This window comes from Cygnus atratus, chromosome 14 (genome assembly GCF_013377495.2).
Source record: "Cygnus atratus isolate AKBS03 ecotype Queensland, Australia chromosome 14, CAtr_DNAZoo_HiC_assembly, whole genome shotgun sequence".
NCBI lineage: Eukaryota > Metazoa > Chordata > Aves > Anseriformes > Anatidae > Cygnus > Cygnus atratus.
In genome coordinates, this window is record NC_066375.1 from 1,850,116 (window position 1) to 1,868,577 (window position 18,462).

General features: G+C 42.4%; 1 protein-coding gene across 2 annotated transcripts in view; it reads right to left on the bottom strand.

The window, feature by feature from the left end:
• Nucleotides 1-1,750: 1,750 nt before the first annotated feature.
• Nucleotides 1,751-18,462, bottom strand: part of LOC118254940 (solute carrier family 22 member 5-like) — a 29,246-nt gene continuing 12,534 nt past the window's right edge. The window contains exons 5-11 of one of the 2 annotated variants that reach the window (XR_004780814.2): nt 17,743-17,869; nt 13,016-13,116; nt 11,076-11,290; nt 9,690-9,872; nt 8,805-8,940; nt 7,918-8,113; nt 5,971-6,112 (exon numbers count right to left, since the gene is read on the bottom strand). Coding sequence is in view for 1 of the 2 variants with exons in the window: in XM_035560739.2 (XP_035416632.1) it covers nt 6,031-6,112; nt 8,805-8,940; nt 9,690-9,872; nt 11,076-11,290; nt 13,016-13,116; nt 17,743-17,869 (844 nt within the window). In the remaining variant the exon portion in view is untranslated. Of the gene's footprint in view, nt 6,113-7,917; nt 8,114-8,804; nt 8,941-9,689; nt 9,873-11,075; nt 11,291-13,015; nt 13,117-17,742; nt 17,870-18,462 lie in introns of both variants that reach the window. The other variant, XM_035560739.2, reaches the window with a different exon arrangement.

Here is an 18,462-nt window from a genome sequence, read left to right on the forward strand (position 1 = left end):
GGGAGGGCCTGGGGCTGGAGCCCAGGGAGACAAACGGGGTTTGTACAAGTGCTGCTGGGCTGCTCTGCAAGAACTGCCACGCAGAACTGCTGCTGTTCAGAGGCACGCTGTAACCCGTTGCAGCGAGCGATACATCAGCCAGGCTATTAAACAATGAAACTTTACACTAACATCCAGGAGAAAGTGTTTCAAAGGGCTTCTAGGATTAATGCTCTGTAGTCAGCTTAAATAAGGGAAGACGGCTGGTACGTGGTTAGGACAATAGCTTGCTCTCCTCTAACATTTCGCTGGGTTGCAGAATCAAGATCCATATTCCACCAGTGGAAAAACTGAGCCCTGGGAAGCGACTTCCCATTGCCTAAATACCAGTTTTATTTGTAGGCATATATATAATAACTGAGTTATCAGTTATCTAAATCATATTTGAAATTTGGGCCGTGGGATCCAGACTCCCCCAGTGTTCCTTAGGCTGCTCGTTGCCTCGTGTAATGCAGGGTTGGGTTTAATTCAGGTACTTGCCCTTTGTGAAATTTCAGATGCAGACAACCCAGTGCCTGTCCTGGCTGCCAGAAGATCTCCTGAGTGACCACTGTGCGCATGGCTCAGGATTCTGCACCTACATGGGACTATTTTAACTTTTCTCCTTTACAAAACTTATGGAAATGTAGCGACAGCTCAGGAAGCGTCATTTAGATGGATGGATGAAAAGACAGGAACGTGTGTGCATTTCATGATGCATTTATAAACTCCTCCAGATACTGGAGTCCTGGTTCTGGACCTTCAGATACACGCAAAGCAAACTGTTTTCTCTGCTGCACAGCTCCATCAGCTCCCCAAGGCTTTCCCGTGGCTGCCAGGAGCACCCAGCAGGGCTCTGTGCCGGCAGGAGCCCCACCGCACCCTGATCCTCCCTGCTCTGCTGCGCCTTCCAAACGAGCGAGGGAAGTTTCTTGCAAGCAGACTGGGCAGTGGCCCTCGTAGCCCCCCACTGACTCCGTCACTGGATGACAGGTTCTTTTCCCTTTCTGGTGGCACTGTCTCCGTGCCTCCCTGAAGGATTAAAATTAGCAATTCATCCAACAGGCAGCAGGGGTTCATTTGCAGAGTCAGCCAAGTATTCGGTTCTGTAAACATCCCTAGCAGATTCCGGGTGCCTCATCATCTCATCTTTCTACATTCCAACTGTTCTGCTGAACTTCATCCTGAAAGGAAATAAAATTGTGGAAGAACAGAAGAGACCCAGGTTTTAAAGATCATTTATGGAGCTGGATCTGGACTCAGAGGTGCTATTTCTTCACATGATTAATTTTTTTTAATTACCTTTTTTTTGCAGATACCAAGCCTGCATGTACGAGACGGGCCAAACACTGATTATTGAAAAGGAAAACCAGGCATTGACAGGCAGGGTTCCTAAATTGTTTCTTACACCACCTAGTGTCGAACTCGGCTGACCCTCCCAGTGGTGCTCCTGCTCCTCTCCGAGCACGCAGCTTCGTGCGGCACGTGGGAGGGAGCCCGCAGAAACCCAGCGGCAACGCTTGCGTGGCAAACACCTCCCACACCACTCTGCTACAGACGTGGCAGTAGCGCTGTAGAGAAACTTCTTGCAGTCCCTCAGTGATGTGCCATTTCTAAATACATGTGGAATTACTGGTCCCGTGGTAGTGCCACCAGGGCTGTAACAAATGAGGCAGCTCTGTTATACAAGTAACGCGTTAAAACACGATGGAAAAATTATGAGAATACTTCATTTTAAAGAGAATTCCAGATAGGACTTTATTCAGAATTTTACAAACAACAAGCATTTTTCTATATAAAAAAAGTGTAAGAATCAATTTAGTTACAGCTACGAATATTTACATTCTTAGAAGAAATTTCCATGTGTTTCTATATACAAGGCTGTGGCCATCACTAGGAGGTTGAAGTACTCCCAAAGGCACGTGTAACCAATGCAGTATGCTGCCTAAGCTGATTCTATGTTCTAAGAAAACGGTTTGCAAGTTAGGGCCCTATTCTACAAATAGTGAAATACAAGTTTATTCGCAGAGACAGTCCCAACAACTTCTGCAGGTGCCTACTGTGCTCAGGTGCACAGGCCTCTGGAGAGCACAACCAAGAACAGCCCCCATGGGTGAGACCAAGAAACGTGAGTAGCTGTAAACAGAGGTGGGTGTAACTCACGTTCACCTCAGATTCCATGAGCCCAGCAATTCAGTATTGGTATCACCGTATCCCAAAATGGAAGTCTCCCGGACAAAAACGATTTTTACAATGTAGATAGGTACACAGAGAAAGTTGTTTGTAAATATTGCTCCTCCTCACAGGCAGCAGGCTGAAGGCAGTTTCGTATAAAACCGAGAAAGGGTTGTGCAATTAAAATAACATGAATAAGCATTCAAACCCCAACCCTTGGCCTGACTTACTGCAGTCCCGTTCTGGTCTATGCACCACCTCCCTGTGCTGTCTTCTTTCAAACCGTAATTTGGAAGCACAGGAGCAGGTGTTCACACCTCTTAAAGTGCAGTGTCAGAAGTGACCCAAACCTGCCTGCTTCTGAATGATAAAATACCAGATAATGCTGTTGTGAGGATTGCATTCAAAGTCTGGAGAGTCGAACCAGAAAATTCCGTGAAATAAGACTGTTTTGCATGAACAAGTGACTGAAGAAGTTATGGTACCTTTTGAGCTAACGGTATTTCCACTTGCATGCAAGGAAACCAAAGTCACAGGATTGTGCAACTTGCCCAAGGTGATGAAAAGAGTCAAAGAGCTGTAAATGAAGACACCCTAGTTCCCAGGTCAAGGCCTTAATACTGTTTTCCTTGGTGAAGATCCTGTAATGTGCACGGTTCTCTAGCAGCAGATAATTTTACCTAACCAGAAGTCTCTACTGTTGTAACGCAGGTTATGGGCATCACAACCATTTAGTCTGAAGTTATAAGAGCAGTCCATTTACAGAAGGGTCTCAGAAAACAGGTCCCAGTCCTGCTTCACATCCCTGTAACACAAAGTGACACGCCAAGAACACGTCTATAGAGAAATACCACCCCAGACAATACTGTTTGGAAGTAAGCCATGCCTGACAAGGTTGCGGTCAGCAAGCACCATCCAAAACTATGGTACTGTGCAGCACCAATGCTTTATTCCACAGCTACCCACAGCCACAGTCAGTGTTGTAGATCTGACTCTTTGCCAGTACTGATGTCACTCTAACACCTGCTAATTACTGGTTTGGTTCATTTAATCTACGTCTTGCACAGATCACATCACCTGCCTGTTGATGCTATTAAAATAGTCCCTTGAGTTCTTTTGGAAATACTTAGTAGCTGGATTCTGACTACACACTAAAACAAGTTCCTTGTTTTAAAACAAGTTCCTTGTTTTAGAAATAAGCCTGAGGATCAGTGCCAGACAGCAAAGTAAACAGAAAACAATCCAGGATGCTATATTAATTATATTACATTGTTTCTGACTCACACTTTTTACTTCTAAGATTAGCAAGGAAGAAAGTGTATTTTGTGACACAGAGCTTGGCATTGTGTTTTGCAGTGTTAGTCATAACCAGAAAATTCCCCAATTAGGTCGCACCAAAAATAAACAAAAAAAAACCCCAGTCCTCATTTAGTAAACATTAGAATACTTAAATATTCAAGAACAAAAGACTCGCTGCCAGGCACATACCTGGTTGAAACAGTGGATTAAAAATAACAGGTAAGTCAGATGTTAGATGGACTTTAACGGGAATTTCTATAATAGATCATGTGTCAGGCAAGCACGTATCTTGTATCTTACATCTCAGGATATTTTCTGAAACAGTTTACAGGAAGAGGCTTATGGGACACAGTTGTTTACATTGGCAAACTCATCACAAGGAAGTTGCAGCTAACTGTGCTTTGCCTCAAATTCCTGTGGTGATCACATTTCTTCTATGACACAAAAAAGCAGCTGCTTCTGGATGCTCCAGTTCCTATCAGTTTAAAAGAGATAACACTTACAAAAATATATTTGCACTGAGTTCGTTGCATATGTAAGAATACGGTCTAAAATTTTCCAGAAAAGGTGCCAGGTCCGAAACCTGACAAATTCTATCATGACTTTTGGATGAGGGATGTTCACACCACCAGCAAACCCGGCTGATTCATGCATTCTCCTGACATTTGTTTGCTCACTTCAAGGCCATTAAGTGATGTGCAGTGAGGCTTGCAAAATTCAGACTCTCAACTTATGCACCATTTTCAAATTATGCACTCCATTTTAAACTCATCTGCCAAATGCCTCTTTATCTGTCAAACAGGAATGAAACTGAACCTGCCGGAACTTTGGGATTTCTCTTCTCGAAAGAGCTGACACTATGACAAAAGTAAGCTTCTCTATATCATTCTGTGGCCTGGTGACATTGGCCAGCTTCCCGCTGCATCCAGAAGTTAAAACACCAAACAATTAGGGGAGAAGATGCAGGGAAAGCAGAGCAAGCCCTGTAGGCTTAAGACATTGGTAGGAAGAGTGTAACACACAAACCCAAAGACTGCAGTCTGTGCAGAGTTTCTGCCTTCTTGCTTCCCAGACGAGCAGTCCGGAGGGCACAGAACGGCACCAAGCCAGTCGCTGCAGCCCGGTTAGCAAGGACAGGATACAGAGTACTGGTAATTCAGCTGTTCAACTGCATGAACCGCTGCTGCACCTAGAAAGTAAGGCCCCTAACAGCTTTGACTATACAGGTTCAGGTTCTGTTTATTCAGTCGTTATAAGACAGGACAAAACACAAACAAGTGCCACAAGATAAATGCTTTTACCATACACATCTGTCACAGTATAAAGTAATGCAAGTTCAGGATGGCACAAACGAGACTCCATGTATGTGTATATTGTACGTATTTAAAGAAACACAGGTAGTGCCAAGGGTGCTTCTACGACCCAAGGAATAATTTCTTGGCAGATTTTCAACATGATTTTTTTTTCTTTAAGAAATTCACATACGCAATTAACACAAGTTAAGTGAAGTAACAGACCCCACAGAAATCAAACCGTTGGCACTTGTGAATCAAGAACCAGTGGTCTCAAACATATTGTAAATGTTGTTCTTGGTAAATTTTACCACGAGGTCAATGGAGTTGCGTGGATTATTGATAGTATGTGTATGTGCATGTATGTGGAAAGGACAGAACAAGGACAGGAGAATCACTTCTACCATCCAAAATTGCACAGAACATTTAAAAAACAAACAATTTGGACAGAAAATTTCCAACACTCATCAAAAAGGAAGAACCCCAAACTAACAACACCCTCTACACACAGAGATGAAACCTTTTGCATCATTTAAAATAAATACAGCCTCGAATCAGGCCACATTCCAGTGTCAGATGTAAACAACTTCATCAGACATACGTAGTTAAAAACCAGCATTGGATTCCAGTGGATTTTGTGAGCAAAGCTTCAATGCTACAAGTATTTTGTGCAAGACTATCCTTCCACTATGCCGAGTTAAAACATTTCAAGTTAGAATTCCTTCTCAAAAATCTTTCTTTGCATCTTTCTGAATCTGTTAACAAATTCAGCACGTGTAAAGTCACTTAAGATCACAAAGAGGCACGTTTTCATAACCTTTACTATAATAAATAAGTTTTCTGTCCAGAGACAGAAGTCAAGGAATCAAAACCAATTAGCAGCTTTCTCTAGCTATTTTAAATCCTTGATGGGCATCAGCTCTGGAGAAGGCTCACTGATGAATCCAGGTGCTCTGCTAGCCCTTGAACTCATTTTCAAGTATTGTTCAGCTGAACTACACACTTACTTACAAAGGGTTGACCAGATATTGTTCCATGGTACTAATGCATTAATGCGGCTGAAAATCTCATTGAAGGCTACACACTATTTATGGCCATATAAAATGAGAATGTATGGAACACAGTGCTTAAATTTATAAATAAGGTTAAAATTGCAGGAAAAAGTGTTGCCACTAGCCTGTTCTAGAAGGAATATTAGAAGAAAAGTCCATTTAACTTTCAATCCACCAGGAAGCAGAGAGTTTCATTAAAAAGCTGTGCTCTTAAAAATCTCTGGATTTTCTTCTTCATCCTTCGAATTCCTTGTAGATGCAGGCCTGTATTCTAATCTGGAAAAAAATAAATAAATGAGAGAACAGAAAAAAAAGTCTTTGATATCCTGAAACCTACTTGACATTGCCGACTCCTAATTTTAATATTCCGTTGACTTAGTTGGACAGGTCGCTTTCTAACAAAGGGTGTGCGCTTATGTATCATCTTTGACTAGAGCCGTGGCAGAAGGCCAAAGTCCCAATGCTTTTTTTAGGTTAGCTGAACCAAATTGGAAGAATTCAGCCCTTCGCCAGTACTTAAATGACTTTAAGAACCTAGAAAAGTAAATTATTTTGTAACAGTTTGATATTGCAGAATTACTGAAAACATACGGACTAAAAATAAAGCCCATTTAACTAAAAAAAAAAAAAAAGCAAATATATAAAGCAAAGCATTCCTCTTGTACTTTTATTCCGCCCTCATAGCAGAATAACAGATTTGGAGCCTAACGAGGTACATTTTACAATACACACTTGGGAAGAGGGACTAGGCTTGTAGTCAAGCTTTTGCATCTTCAACAGAACTATTAACTAAATTACCAAAGCCAACTGGGTACCTGATAATACCTAGGCAAGTCCTTCCCTCTTCTCAGAGCCACAGGCTGGTGGAGGCTGGAGGAAGCTCTGGGTCCTTCTGGTCCAACCGCAGCTCAAGCAGGGGCACCTGGTGCTGCTCGCCCAGGAGCATGCATCCAGGCAGCTTCTGAGTATCTCCAAGAAGGGAGACCCCACAGACTCTCTGGGCAGCCCGTGGCAATGGTTTGCCACCCACACAGCACAAGTGTTTCCTGATGTTCCTGTGTTCCAGTTTAGGACAAGAGGCAATGGGCATATCACTGGGCAGCACTGGAAACAGCCCGGCTCCATCCTCTTTCACCCTCCCTTCAGGTATTTATATACCTTGATAAAACTCCCCTGAGCCTTCTCTTCTCCAGGCTGAACAGTCCCAGTTCTCTCAGCCTTTCCTCACAGGAGTGATGCTTCAGTCCATCTTGGTGGCCCTTCACTGGACTCTCTCCAGTCTGTCTCTCTCTTGTACAGGGGAGCCCCAAACTGGGCACAGAACTCCAGGTGGGGCCTAACCAGTGTGGAACAGAGGGGAAGGATCATCTAATTGCATCTCTGTATGGTTGGACGGTGTCTCTAGATTCCTCCCAGATTACTCGTCCCTGTTTCCACCGTCTGTATACGTGTTTTTTGTATTTGTTTTGCCAGGAGCTTTTTGTTCATGCATGCAGACTCTTGGCATTTTTACCTGTCTACCCTTGCATTGGGATGGACCAGTCTTGAGCTTGGAGGGGGTGATTCTTGAATATTAACCATCTTCCTTATGCTTCTCTCCAGGGCTTTATCCTCTGAGACTCTTCCAAGTAGATCCCTGAAGAGGCCCTGCTCTCCTGAAGCCCGGGGTTGCAATCCTGCTTTTTGCCCTGCTCCCTCCTCTCAGGATCCTGAGCTTTACCACTTCACGGCCATTGTATCCATGGCTGCCTTCGACCTTTGACTTTTACATCTCCAACGAGTACTTCCTTGTTTGTGAGTACAAGGTCTAACAGATCACCCTTCGTTTTTCGCTCTACCACTTGGATCAGAGAGCTGTCATCAATGCCCTCCAGGAGCTTCCTAGATCACTGACGCCCTACTGTGTCGGTCCTCCAGCACATGTTGGCACGGCTGATGTCCCTCACGATAAGCAGGGTCTGTGAACATGAGGCTACTTCCAGCTGTCTGTAGAGAATCTCATCCACTTATTCCTTCTTGTTGGGTGGCCTATAGCAGACGCCCGATACGTCACCCATACTGCTCTGCTCTGTAACGCTTACCCTTAGTCTTTATGGCTCATCCATCCTGAGGCAGAGCTCCATTCCTTCCAGCTGCTCTCACACAGAGGGTGACTCGACCTCCATGTCGTCCCAGTCTGTCCTTCCTAAAGAGCCTGTATCCCTCCACTGCAACACTCCAGTCATGGGAGCCGTCTCACCATGTCTCCGTGACTCCAACAAGACAGTAGCCCTGCAACTGCACACACAACTCTAACTCTTCATGTTTATTCCCCATGCTGTGTGCACTAGTGTACAGGTACCTCAGAGAGGCACCCCAGCAAGCTGTTTTTTTTTTCCCTCCCCCCTCTCCCTTCCCCATAACAATACCCTGTAGGCATTTCCTTGCTTACATGCAAATGCTGGGGGTTATCCCATTTAAAAGCCTTCTTTTGTTGATTTTCCATTCCCTTTCCTTCATATAATGTCAACTCTGTCCACAAGTCCCTCACAAGGCTGCTGGTAAGTGTCTCTCCCATGCTGCTCCTAGTTTAAAGCCCTGTTATCAGGCCAGCCATCCTGCTGGCAGACACCTTTGCTCCTCTTAGTGTGGTGGATCCCATCTCTCCCCAGAACAGTATTTTGTAGACAATTCTTTGCAACTCTTCAGTCATTGTTATAACTCTTAGAATTCTTTTAAATGCACAGCCAACTTTTAACCAGCAGCTTCTGTGGCATACAGGTACCCTGGTCCTCAATTACTTGTGCTGTGACTCCACTGGTCTCTATAGAACTAGTCTTTCCTACTGCTAGTATGCTTTTTATACAGCAAACCAAGTAGTTTAGCAAGGCTCTATACAAGGGAACATATGCATAGGCATGCACATAAATTTATAGATAAAACAGATGTATTAAAATCAGAAGGATTAAAATCAGAAGGCAACACTTACCCTTTCACCAACAGCATTTGCTCAATTGTGTCAGGAAGAGGCATACCGTAACTTTCTGGCAGAAATAGAGTCAGGATTCCTGATAGCACGGTCAGGCTCCCCATCAGGATGTAAGGCAGGAACCTATCATAGGCACCTAGCAGAACGCAAGAAAAGCAAGCATAAGTTCTAAGTCACTGATACCATTTGTACCTAGGTACAGCTTTCAGTAAACAAAACAAAAACCTCTTGGCCTAGCACTCAAAGCATATGTTGTTTTAAACATGCTTGAGGAATTCAAAGACTGGGAAACAGTAGTTATGAGAGCTGTCCCTACAGAACCAATAAGATTGTGAGTGTCTCTTCAACAGGCATAAAACACAAATTTCTCTATGTTATGACTGTGTGTTGTTCAGATATGCCTTGAGATCCCATTTTTTAGCTGCAGTTTCACAAGCCACATGGATCTGGAAACCAAGAGAAGTCAGAAAATCCTAGTGACCCACAGAGGTGGGAGGCTGAACTGAGTCAAAAGCACATCTAAAACTAGCACGTGGTTGCCAGCTTAAGAAGAACCCAGGAGACACAAATAAGACTTGGTAGTTGGTGTCCCGTTACAATGACGTGGAGAACAAGGGTCCTGGACCTACAGTTTGGACACAAGCACTGGAGTGCTGGGCTGCTGGACAGACTTCTTTGACACACGTGGTGGTGCCTGTGAAGCTGGGACTGTTCAAGAGTGAGTGCAAGTGAGCAAAACTGATTTGGTTTCAGTTTCTTTTTTAAGCCCTCCTACTAGATCTTCCATTGAGATGCAATTCTGTTGTAAGCCTTGCATGCAGCACTAGAACAATGATTTCCACCTATCACCATCTCCCCAGCACAACCGCAGACTAGTTAACTTACCAAGGTAAACGAAGTAAGGTGAGAGGATGCTGCCAAGTCTGGAGGCCATGGAGCTTGCTCCAACTCCCATGTTTCTCACCACTGTTGGGTAAAGCTCAGCCGTGTAAACATAAACCATTGAAAAGGCAGATGTGATCCCAAATTTCCCCAGCATCACGAGGAGAATAGATATGGCACGAAACTCTGAAATAAAAATGCAGTAAGATCATAAATTGTCAGAGTTTTATAGAAGCTATCTATTAATTCTACTGTGTTTGCATAACTTCTGTCTAAGTCCATTATCCAGTGTCATTTTTTTTCCTGTACATGTCTACAAGCAACTTTTGTTTTTTTTTAAAAGCTAGGACAAACATGTTGATTTTCCTCTTGAGCATGGGGCTTTCTGCCAGGTTAAAGATAAGTACAACAGAGCAAGAGCTGAAATGGTTCTTTCAGATTTCAGAGGCCAGATTGTTGCTATTGCAAACAATGCCATATATTCCTTTTTAATACAATGAGCAAAGTTAATAATTTGAAACAAGTTATTTTTATTTTGCTGCTCTGGTTTCTCATTAACATTCCCAGCTACCAGTCAATAATTTAATTCTACAATGCTGGGTTGACTTTAACTAGGACAGTTAGATCTGAAGATCAAAATAGATCATATCAGTGTCCAATTAACTGAAAAGGATTAGGAAAAAAAAAAGAATGCAATTCATGTATTGCCTGTATAAAATAAGCAAGGCAGTTCTTGTTCAATTTTTGTTTATTCTTTGATTTGTAAACAAGTGCTAAGTAACAAGCCTTCTCCCCAATTATATTTAACATCATTACCAGAAAGAGTCCACAACCCTCAGTCTAACTGGCCTGAAGATGTACATTGTTTGACATCCAATAAATGTTATTTTGCCCTCCTTGCAGTTGCCAGACATTATTTTACCTACCAACTCTAATTTAGTACAAGCATCTTTGCTTATCAAAAATGCCTTCCACAATGACTGTCTTGAACAATGACTGTTTAAACGAGCCCTAAAGAAAGAGTGATTGACAGTTGTTTAGGAAGCAAGTTCTGTAGCCTCCTGTTAACCTCCAGTTAGTCTAGCCCTGGTTTTACGCTTGGACTTTACCAGAACACCTTGCCAGGGATGTATGGTAAGGCAAAACTGGACTACGGTGCTGATCTGAACAGATTACAAAGCAGAAGACCCACCTATAAAAATGTATAGGAATTGCTACGTTGTGTGAGCTCCCAGTGCAGCAGCACCGAGAACCAAGCAAGAAGGGCATAGATAGGAACTGAATGTCTATATTTAGTCCCCTCGGGATACTTTCCCTCCACATCTGCCCAATGCATGGCACTGGACTTCACCTAGCATACATGTTTGAGATCAACCAATGGTTCCATACGTGAAGGCACCAGCTGAATGAAGAGAAGAACACAGCCTCCCAAGAATAACGCAGCAGCCATTGAATACCGTCGGGGGAGATTTCGAAGCAGCAGCCAGGAAATAATGTAGGCTGGAACTTCAATCACTGCTGAGAGGAAACAGTTTAAATAGACGTCTCCATGCAAGTTGGGTGTGTCAAGAGAAAGTCCAAAATAACCAACAGAGATTATCATCCTGAAAGAAGCAGAAGAACATGATCAGACAGATTGGTCTTCTTCCTGAGGTTGCCGTGAACCTCTTTCCATCTGCCAATTGTAGAAATCATGCTGATGGAGAGGGGGTGAGGTTCACGTATGCCTCCTTATTTCAGGTCACCCCTGAGAGATAAGCAATGTTAATTCACGATCTAACAATATTATTTAGTTCTTATTACGGGTGGTTGTAGCTTTACCACGACAGTCTGAACTACTGAATTCTACAGCTTCTGAGGCCTCGAGTAGCTTCTTATTATGTTTAGAAGGAGACAGGAAGCTCTGGGAGGAGAGAATTGTTTCTGGGTCATTACCCTCCCTGCTTTGTGTATTAAGTCAGAGAGGAGGAGTACGGCATCCTGGCAGACCTAAACAATCAGGGATTTTCTCTGCCATGCCCCACACTGGCTGGACAGCACCCAAGTCGTGTTTGCATGGCTCTGTGCCTGGGTTGGTCAGGATAACAGGACAGAGCTTGGTGGCTGGGCACACAGCCATCTTAACTGTGTCACTGCCAAGCTGCAGCTGGCTTCCCTGTGACCAGGGAAACGCACAACTGTCCTTACTGACAAAATCTATGGTGCCGTGGGAGATGCTGGGAAGAAGGTTATGCTTCAACAACAAGCAACAAGGTAAACGAGGTCATTGGATCAGGATGAGTCCAGGTGCGAGTTAGGCACAGAACACTCAGCACTGCCTTTCCTTCAGCATTTATGTGATATCAGAACAGAGAAACCTGACTGCACAGCACGAAGTGGATCACTGACCAAAGATTAGGTCTTTTTCCTCCTCACTTCACAATGGAATAACATTCACGGTCCAGTTACTTAAAATAAGTTGCCTAGTGTACCTGAGGGTAAACCCCTCATTGCTGTGTACAATATGCCAGCTAAAACTATTCTCTTCAAAAGTAGTTATTACATGGTATTTTTCGTGATTCTTCACAACACTGGGCTGCTAAGAGTTATTTTTATAGCAAATAAACTGCCTATGCTTGCTGGAACTCACTTCCAGTAGCAGTTTGACTTAGCTTATCACATTGGCAACCCTTCACAGAGTTATAACTTTTCTAGCAAACTTTTAGGGGGTATTTACATGTTCCAGGGCGATGAGAAGTTAAACTTTCTCCTCCCTGATGCAAAACCAGCAAAGGGATTAATTTAAAAGCTCTCTAATTCCTCAAAACTAACAAAACCCTCAGCCATTTGCTGTTATCTGTTATCCTCTTTTATCAAACTTCTTTTATGAGATCTTACAATTCTTAAATCTGAATATACCACGCGTATACTATGCATTATAAAACACTGTTGTGAGGCAGCACAGAATGCTTTATATTTAATGAAATTAATTAAAAATACGTTAGGTAACTGACATTCAAGGTAAAAAGAGTTTTAAAATAGTCCAAACCAACTAAATGGTTTTCTACAAGATTTGCAAGAGCAGGTAGGATATGCAATTGACTTGGACAATATCTGACTCTTTTGTCCAATCATAAAACTTCGTTTATTACCTGGTAAAACAGCCCTTCCTCATGTGAAACGAAGAACCTACGTAACCAGAATTTTGTTGCTTCAGCCAGCAGGTCATTGTTTCTTGAGCTAACGAGTTTTGCCCATACCTCCTCAGAATACCTCAGTGTTCAAAGAGCAGTTTCTTACTGTTTTGCTGCCTTTGTGCTTACATACTCCCAAACCACATTCTTGCTTACCACAGAATCACTGACATAATTGTGATAGTTAGAATATTTCGGGTTTTCATTAGATCCAAAATGGTGTATGTCTGTTGTCTCTGGGAATCCACATCCTGCAGCTGGAAACAAACAAACAAAAGCATGGAACGTTAACATCACGCAAGCAGAATTATTGTGAGAACAGGTCCACTGCCTGACTTATACACCACTATTTTGAGTGCATGTGGGTCCATTTCAGTAAGCTGCAGAGCTGAAACAGGTGCCTCACTTCTAACCAAATGGGTATATAGCCACAAGAGCCAAGTATCTGTGAAAGCAGTTGCTCCTTCCTAATTTAAAATCATTTAAAATTTAGGCTGAAATTAGTCATCATTTTCTCTGCCTGAGGCTCCATAAAGCAGCTGCTTATTGTTACTTTAATACTTGAATTATAGAGCAACAACATTTATAATTTATATGCCACTGCTGGCATCATTCTTGCATCCAGTTTTGAGCTCAACACCTTCAGCATCATGCAAGTCAACTGCACCCAGACAAGAGGAGAGAAACAAGGATGAGGCATTTGAAAAACATGATCAAGTCTGAAAGAACAGAGCTTATTTAGCCTAAGGGCCAGAAGACTGTGGGAGTCTTAAAAGAGCAAGAATGGTTTTCAAAGACCAGCAAAAAAGTGATAAACTGTCTACCCCTACCACAGAGGAAGCAAGAAATAAGATTAAACTGCAGCAGGATAAATTTAGTAAATGACTCTTCATGCTGGACCTAACAGTAATGTATTTAAATTGAGACAAACTGCTGAGGAGCTGAAGAGTCTCATCATTATTTATCCTGGTTTTGAAATCTCCTTGTAAGAATACAAGCAAAAAGACAATGCATTACTTCTCCCTTCCCCATGAAATTTTTCAGCTCTTCAAAATAAAACCATTTCCGTGTAAACAGTGCAAAGACATTCTTCCATGAAGCACACTAACAAGTTTTGTGCTTGATACGATTACACAAGAGGAAAGATTTTTTTTTTTAATTTAGGACTTTAATTTAGACCTCTAAACAATGAGTAACAAGGGAAAGATTTTTCAAAATATGTAAAAGGTGATATGAGAGCACAACTTGCATTGATTAAAACAACAAATTCTGATAAAGCAACACTATATGGCTGAAGAACAACTGTTTTTTCTACATGTGATAATTTGTCATCACAAAAGGTGGTATATTTTCAGGGTTTGTCAAAGTATTTGCTTAATTTTATTGTATTTTTTTAAATGGTCTCACAGCAAGAACCTGAGCAAGATTTTGGTCTGACAATCTTCTAGATTCTTATGTTAGGTGATTTTATACCTATCTGAATCTGCAAGCCTACTAACTATTAGAAACCTACCCAAGAAAGAAACAAGCATCCACCTTAGCAGCTCAAAATTGTAAAATGAAAAAAAACTAACGCTGAAATATTTTTAATTCGGACACTTGTTGAAATGCAAGCTGTCAAGACAGCTCACAACATTTAAGCAACAACTGCTCTCTTCGCAACTAGAAGAATCACTCTTACCTGATAGACCGCTACTACGTGCAAGCACAAAAAATTATATACAAAGATTACTTCCTCCTGTGATTTTCCAAGACTCGAGAAAGTCAAATTACACTTAAAAATGTTTAAAGACTGAATGTCTTTGGTTAGCACTGCATGCTCCATAGTGTGCGCAAATGATTACAGATAAAAGTGAAGTAAGATTGTAGCCTCAAAATAGTGCACTCGCTACTTCAAGCTTTTCTCAACTCTCTCTCTGCCTGGTCTAATTTAACATCCAGTACTCTGCATTAGTTCAGCTTGCAACATTTTTTCCCCTAAATCATCAGGCCTTCCAGTAGACAAGCTGGATACATTCCAGGACACAACACACAATGAGGAGACAAAAGCAACCACTAGTTCGACTTAATTCCTCATCAGCATCTCCTCCATATTCAGGTCGGTGATCTTTTGGCAAGTTAATTGCTGGAGACTGATTTGGAGCCCTTAAGGTCTTGTCCCTCGACTCAAAATATGAATTATTTCCTCCATATCTTGTAAACCATCTTGTATCTGAGCTAATGCCAACAAGAAGTTTATGTAACTTCTGCATCAGGTCAAAATTATTTCCGAGCGCTATTCTGCTCTGAAGATCTGGAGGATAAAACAGTAGCCTGCTGCTCGTGCACTCCAAACGTCAGTGTATTTGCCTTTGTAAATCTTCATTTTTTTATTCTATTAAAAGCAAGAAGTTCTATTAAAGGCTTAACATTTGACCGTTTCCCTTCTTCCTCAGCACAAGGCTCCCACCGCACAGGCTGCGGGCAGCTTTACAGCTCGGCCCTTTCTCATCCACCACATGATCCTCCTGAAGTACTCTCCAGTTTTGCCACTCTTGGTTGCCAAGAAACCAACAAACAGGAAACAAAAAAAAGGGGAGGAAAAAACAAACAAACCACAAAACAAAACCAGGAACACTGCAAAATTTAAACAGTCGATGAGAAACAGGGCCCAGCCTTTTAGCAGCTGTGTAAGCAGACAATACAAGCCCCTAACGCGACAGGGCAAGAAGCTACGGCAAGGGCAGGGAGAGCAAAGGGATGGGCTGTAAGTAAAACTATCACCCAAACATTTTCATTCCCCTCATATTGGATAATCCAACGAACCGGGCTCTATTTATGCTCTGCAGACTGTCTGGGGATAGTCCCCTCCTGGACCCTAACTGTTTTGAAACCTCGGAGCCCGAACGCTGTGGGTGCTGCACGGGATTGAGGAACACTTCAGACAGGAGCCCCGGGCGCTGCTCCATCCAGACTGCTCATTCCAACTGTATGGGGCCTCACGGCGAGCCCAGATTTCTGAGAATCGTGCTGCAGTGTAAACATGTTTCCTAAAAACTGAGGAGAAGATGCCAGCCTTCTGCTTTACAGCTCTTCAGAAAGCAAATGAGAGAACAGGGTAAACAGGCCACTGAGGAAGAACGGCTTTGCACAGATTATTTTGTCACAGCATTACTTTTACTTTAAAAAAAAAAAAGGACAGAAGTTCTGCAGTTAAACAATTACCTGTTAATCTAGCTCATTTGCCTTTTAAACAGCATTTGAACAGCATTTCTGAGAGTTGATGTGCTTTGGTTTAATCTCTTTGGCCATAAATAAGCACTGTGCAAATACGCAGTGCAGCCCTCCCTGCTGCGGCAGCCAGCAGCTCCCCCTTGTCCGGTGTTCCCCAGGATCACCATTTCCTGGTCTTGCCCCTGCCTTCTGCCGCTTCTTCATCCAGCCCCATTCAGAGATAGGGAACAGATCAATATTTCTTCCGACGAATGGGAGATGGAGGCATTCCAGACGCAGTGACCTTAAGCCAGTGTTGGAGTCAGAGCTCGTTTTCTGTTCTCTTGCCACAGTGCTGGCAGGGGGTAAGTTTTTATCCCTACAGCATGAGAAAGAATGTGGGCGGGAGGAAAGAAAAAAAAAAAAAAAGGGTGTTCTAATGAAAGTCCAGTGAAAGAGCCATCATCAGAGGTCTAGGCTTTCCTGGCATTCTCAGTCTGTTCCAGGGAGACCAGGATGGCTCTCCTACTATCTACAAATCAGTCTAGATAAACAGGTTTGCCTGTACCTCAGCCACCTTCCAGCCAAATTAAGCTTTTTCCATCTCAATAGCAACACGTTTGAGTTTAATGGCTAACCATTGTGCTCAGCCTGGTTGAGAGGCCTTGTAAATCAAGTGAATATACAAAGGTAGTGACAATCAATTTTCCTATCAACAGCTAGACAACGTCTAGTGTCAATAAGAACACAATTGAGCAACCATGCCCACACAGACTCTACAGATCTACACATTCCCCTGGATTATGCAAACAATTTGTCTGTCTGATGTGTGAATGAATGTGGAGCTGATTATACAGCTTAAGGTCACCAACTGCTCAGACAAAGGGGAGATACCTAGAGGAAACAAGAACACCTTTGCAGAAATGGAGTAGTTAACAGTATATCTTTTCTTCCTCATCCACTCTAAAGAGGTTCAACTTTTGATCTCCTCAATATGGAGTGAAAATTGAACTAGAAGAACAGTAATTCCAGTACCACTCGCCAGGATCAGTTTTATACTAGACTCTAAGCAAGCATAAAATCTGTTCAGAGCATAACTACTATCTACAGCCAATCACTAGAAAACAGATATTTCTGTCCAAAGAGGTCTGTGTCTAGAGGAAAACAAAGGCTAAGAGACTAGGAGATTAAGTGTTCTCTGTTGGGTCCCAAGACATACTCCTCAACATGGCCAGGTCCCAGAGCCTTGAAAGATCAGAATCAAGTCATTTGTCAGCTGCGTGGGCTAAGAAAGCCCACAAAACTTCGAGTCCCTGGGATAAACTAGACTCCCTGCTAATTTGCTGACTTCATATGGGATATAGTCAGATAACAAAGCAATAGGTAAATTAAATGCATTACCTCCCCTCAAAACTATGGTTTAAATCGAAAAGACAGCTGTTAACTGGATCAAAAAAATGTTTGCATTAGAATGTTGCATGGGATTGGGACAGCAAGGGCTTTGCAAATCTTAAAGAAGCACGGAAGGGGTATTATGCTTTAAGGCGTTTCAAGAAAAGGATGAACTTCTACCCATTTGAGAAATACATGATACACTGCAGGCATAACTCAATTCATAAGTTTGGAAATTAACTGCTTTCCGTAATCATTAATAGGTCTAGCAAACAACTTGACTGCTAAATGAATCTTACCTCACTAGGATCAAGTATTACATCTGGGGGTGTAATACCATTAATTTTTGCAGCCTTTCGGAGTATGTCTTCTGCCTCTTGAAATCGTCCCTGAGAGATTAGCCACCGTGGAGATTCTGGAATGACCCTGTAAGAAATGTTCATAATAATGTGTCAGAATGCACTGCTGCAGAGACCAACACATATTGTTCCAGGCACAAAGAGCTCAAAACTTGCCATACCTTGCAGAACTTAGAGCAAAGACAATAGAAATCAGATTTACAAGAGCAGACTAGCAGGCTGAACAAGAACAGATTAAAATGAGTTCATGGATTTTAAAAAATACTAAAGAGCTGAAGTATGATTCAGAAAAGAAAGTAAGAGCAACTAAAACCTTCCAAGTATGGGGAAAATGGTTTAATTAAAGAAATTCAGAAATGCGAACACATAAACAGCATTCTGTACATTAAGAGGTATACGCTTAGTGACTAACGCCTATAAAATCAGTTCTTGACTTGCCTGTTTGTGACACTGTTTACAGAAAGTGGAATCTGCATGAGTCATTCAGCTTCATAAGAGAAGCTAGATGGAATCAGACACACCGTCTGTGTAAGTGAAGAAACACCACCACCATGTGGACTACTTAAACTTTACATGTCACATCACAAAGGTAGCATTTCACCAACTGTGGATGAAAATATTGAAGTCTCACAGGTTTTACAGCTCATCACATCTGTATCA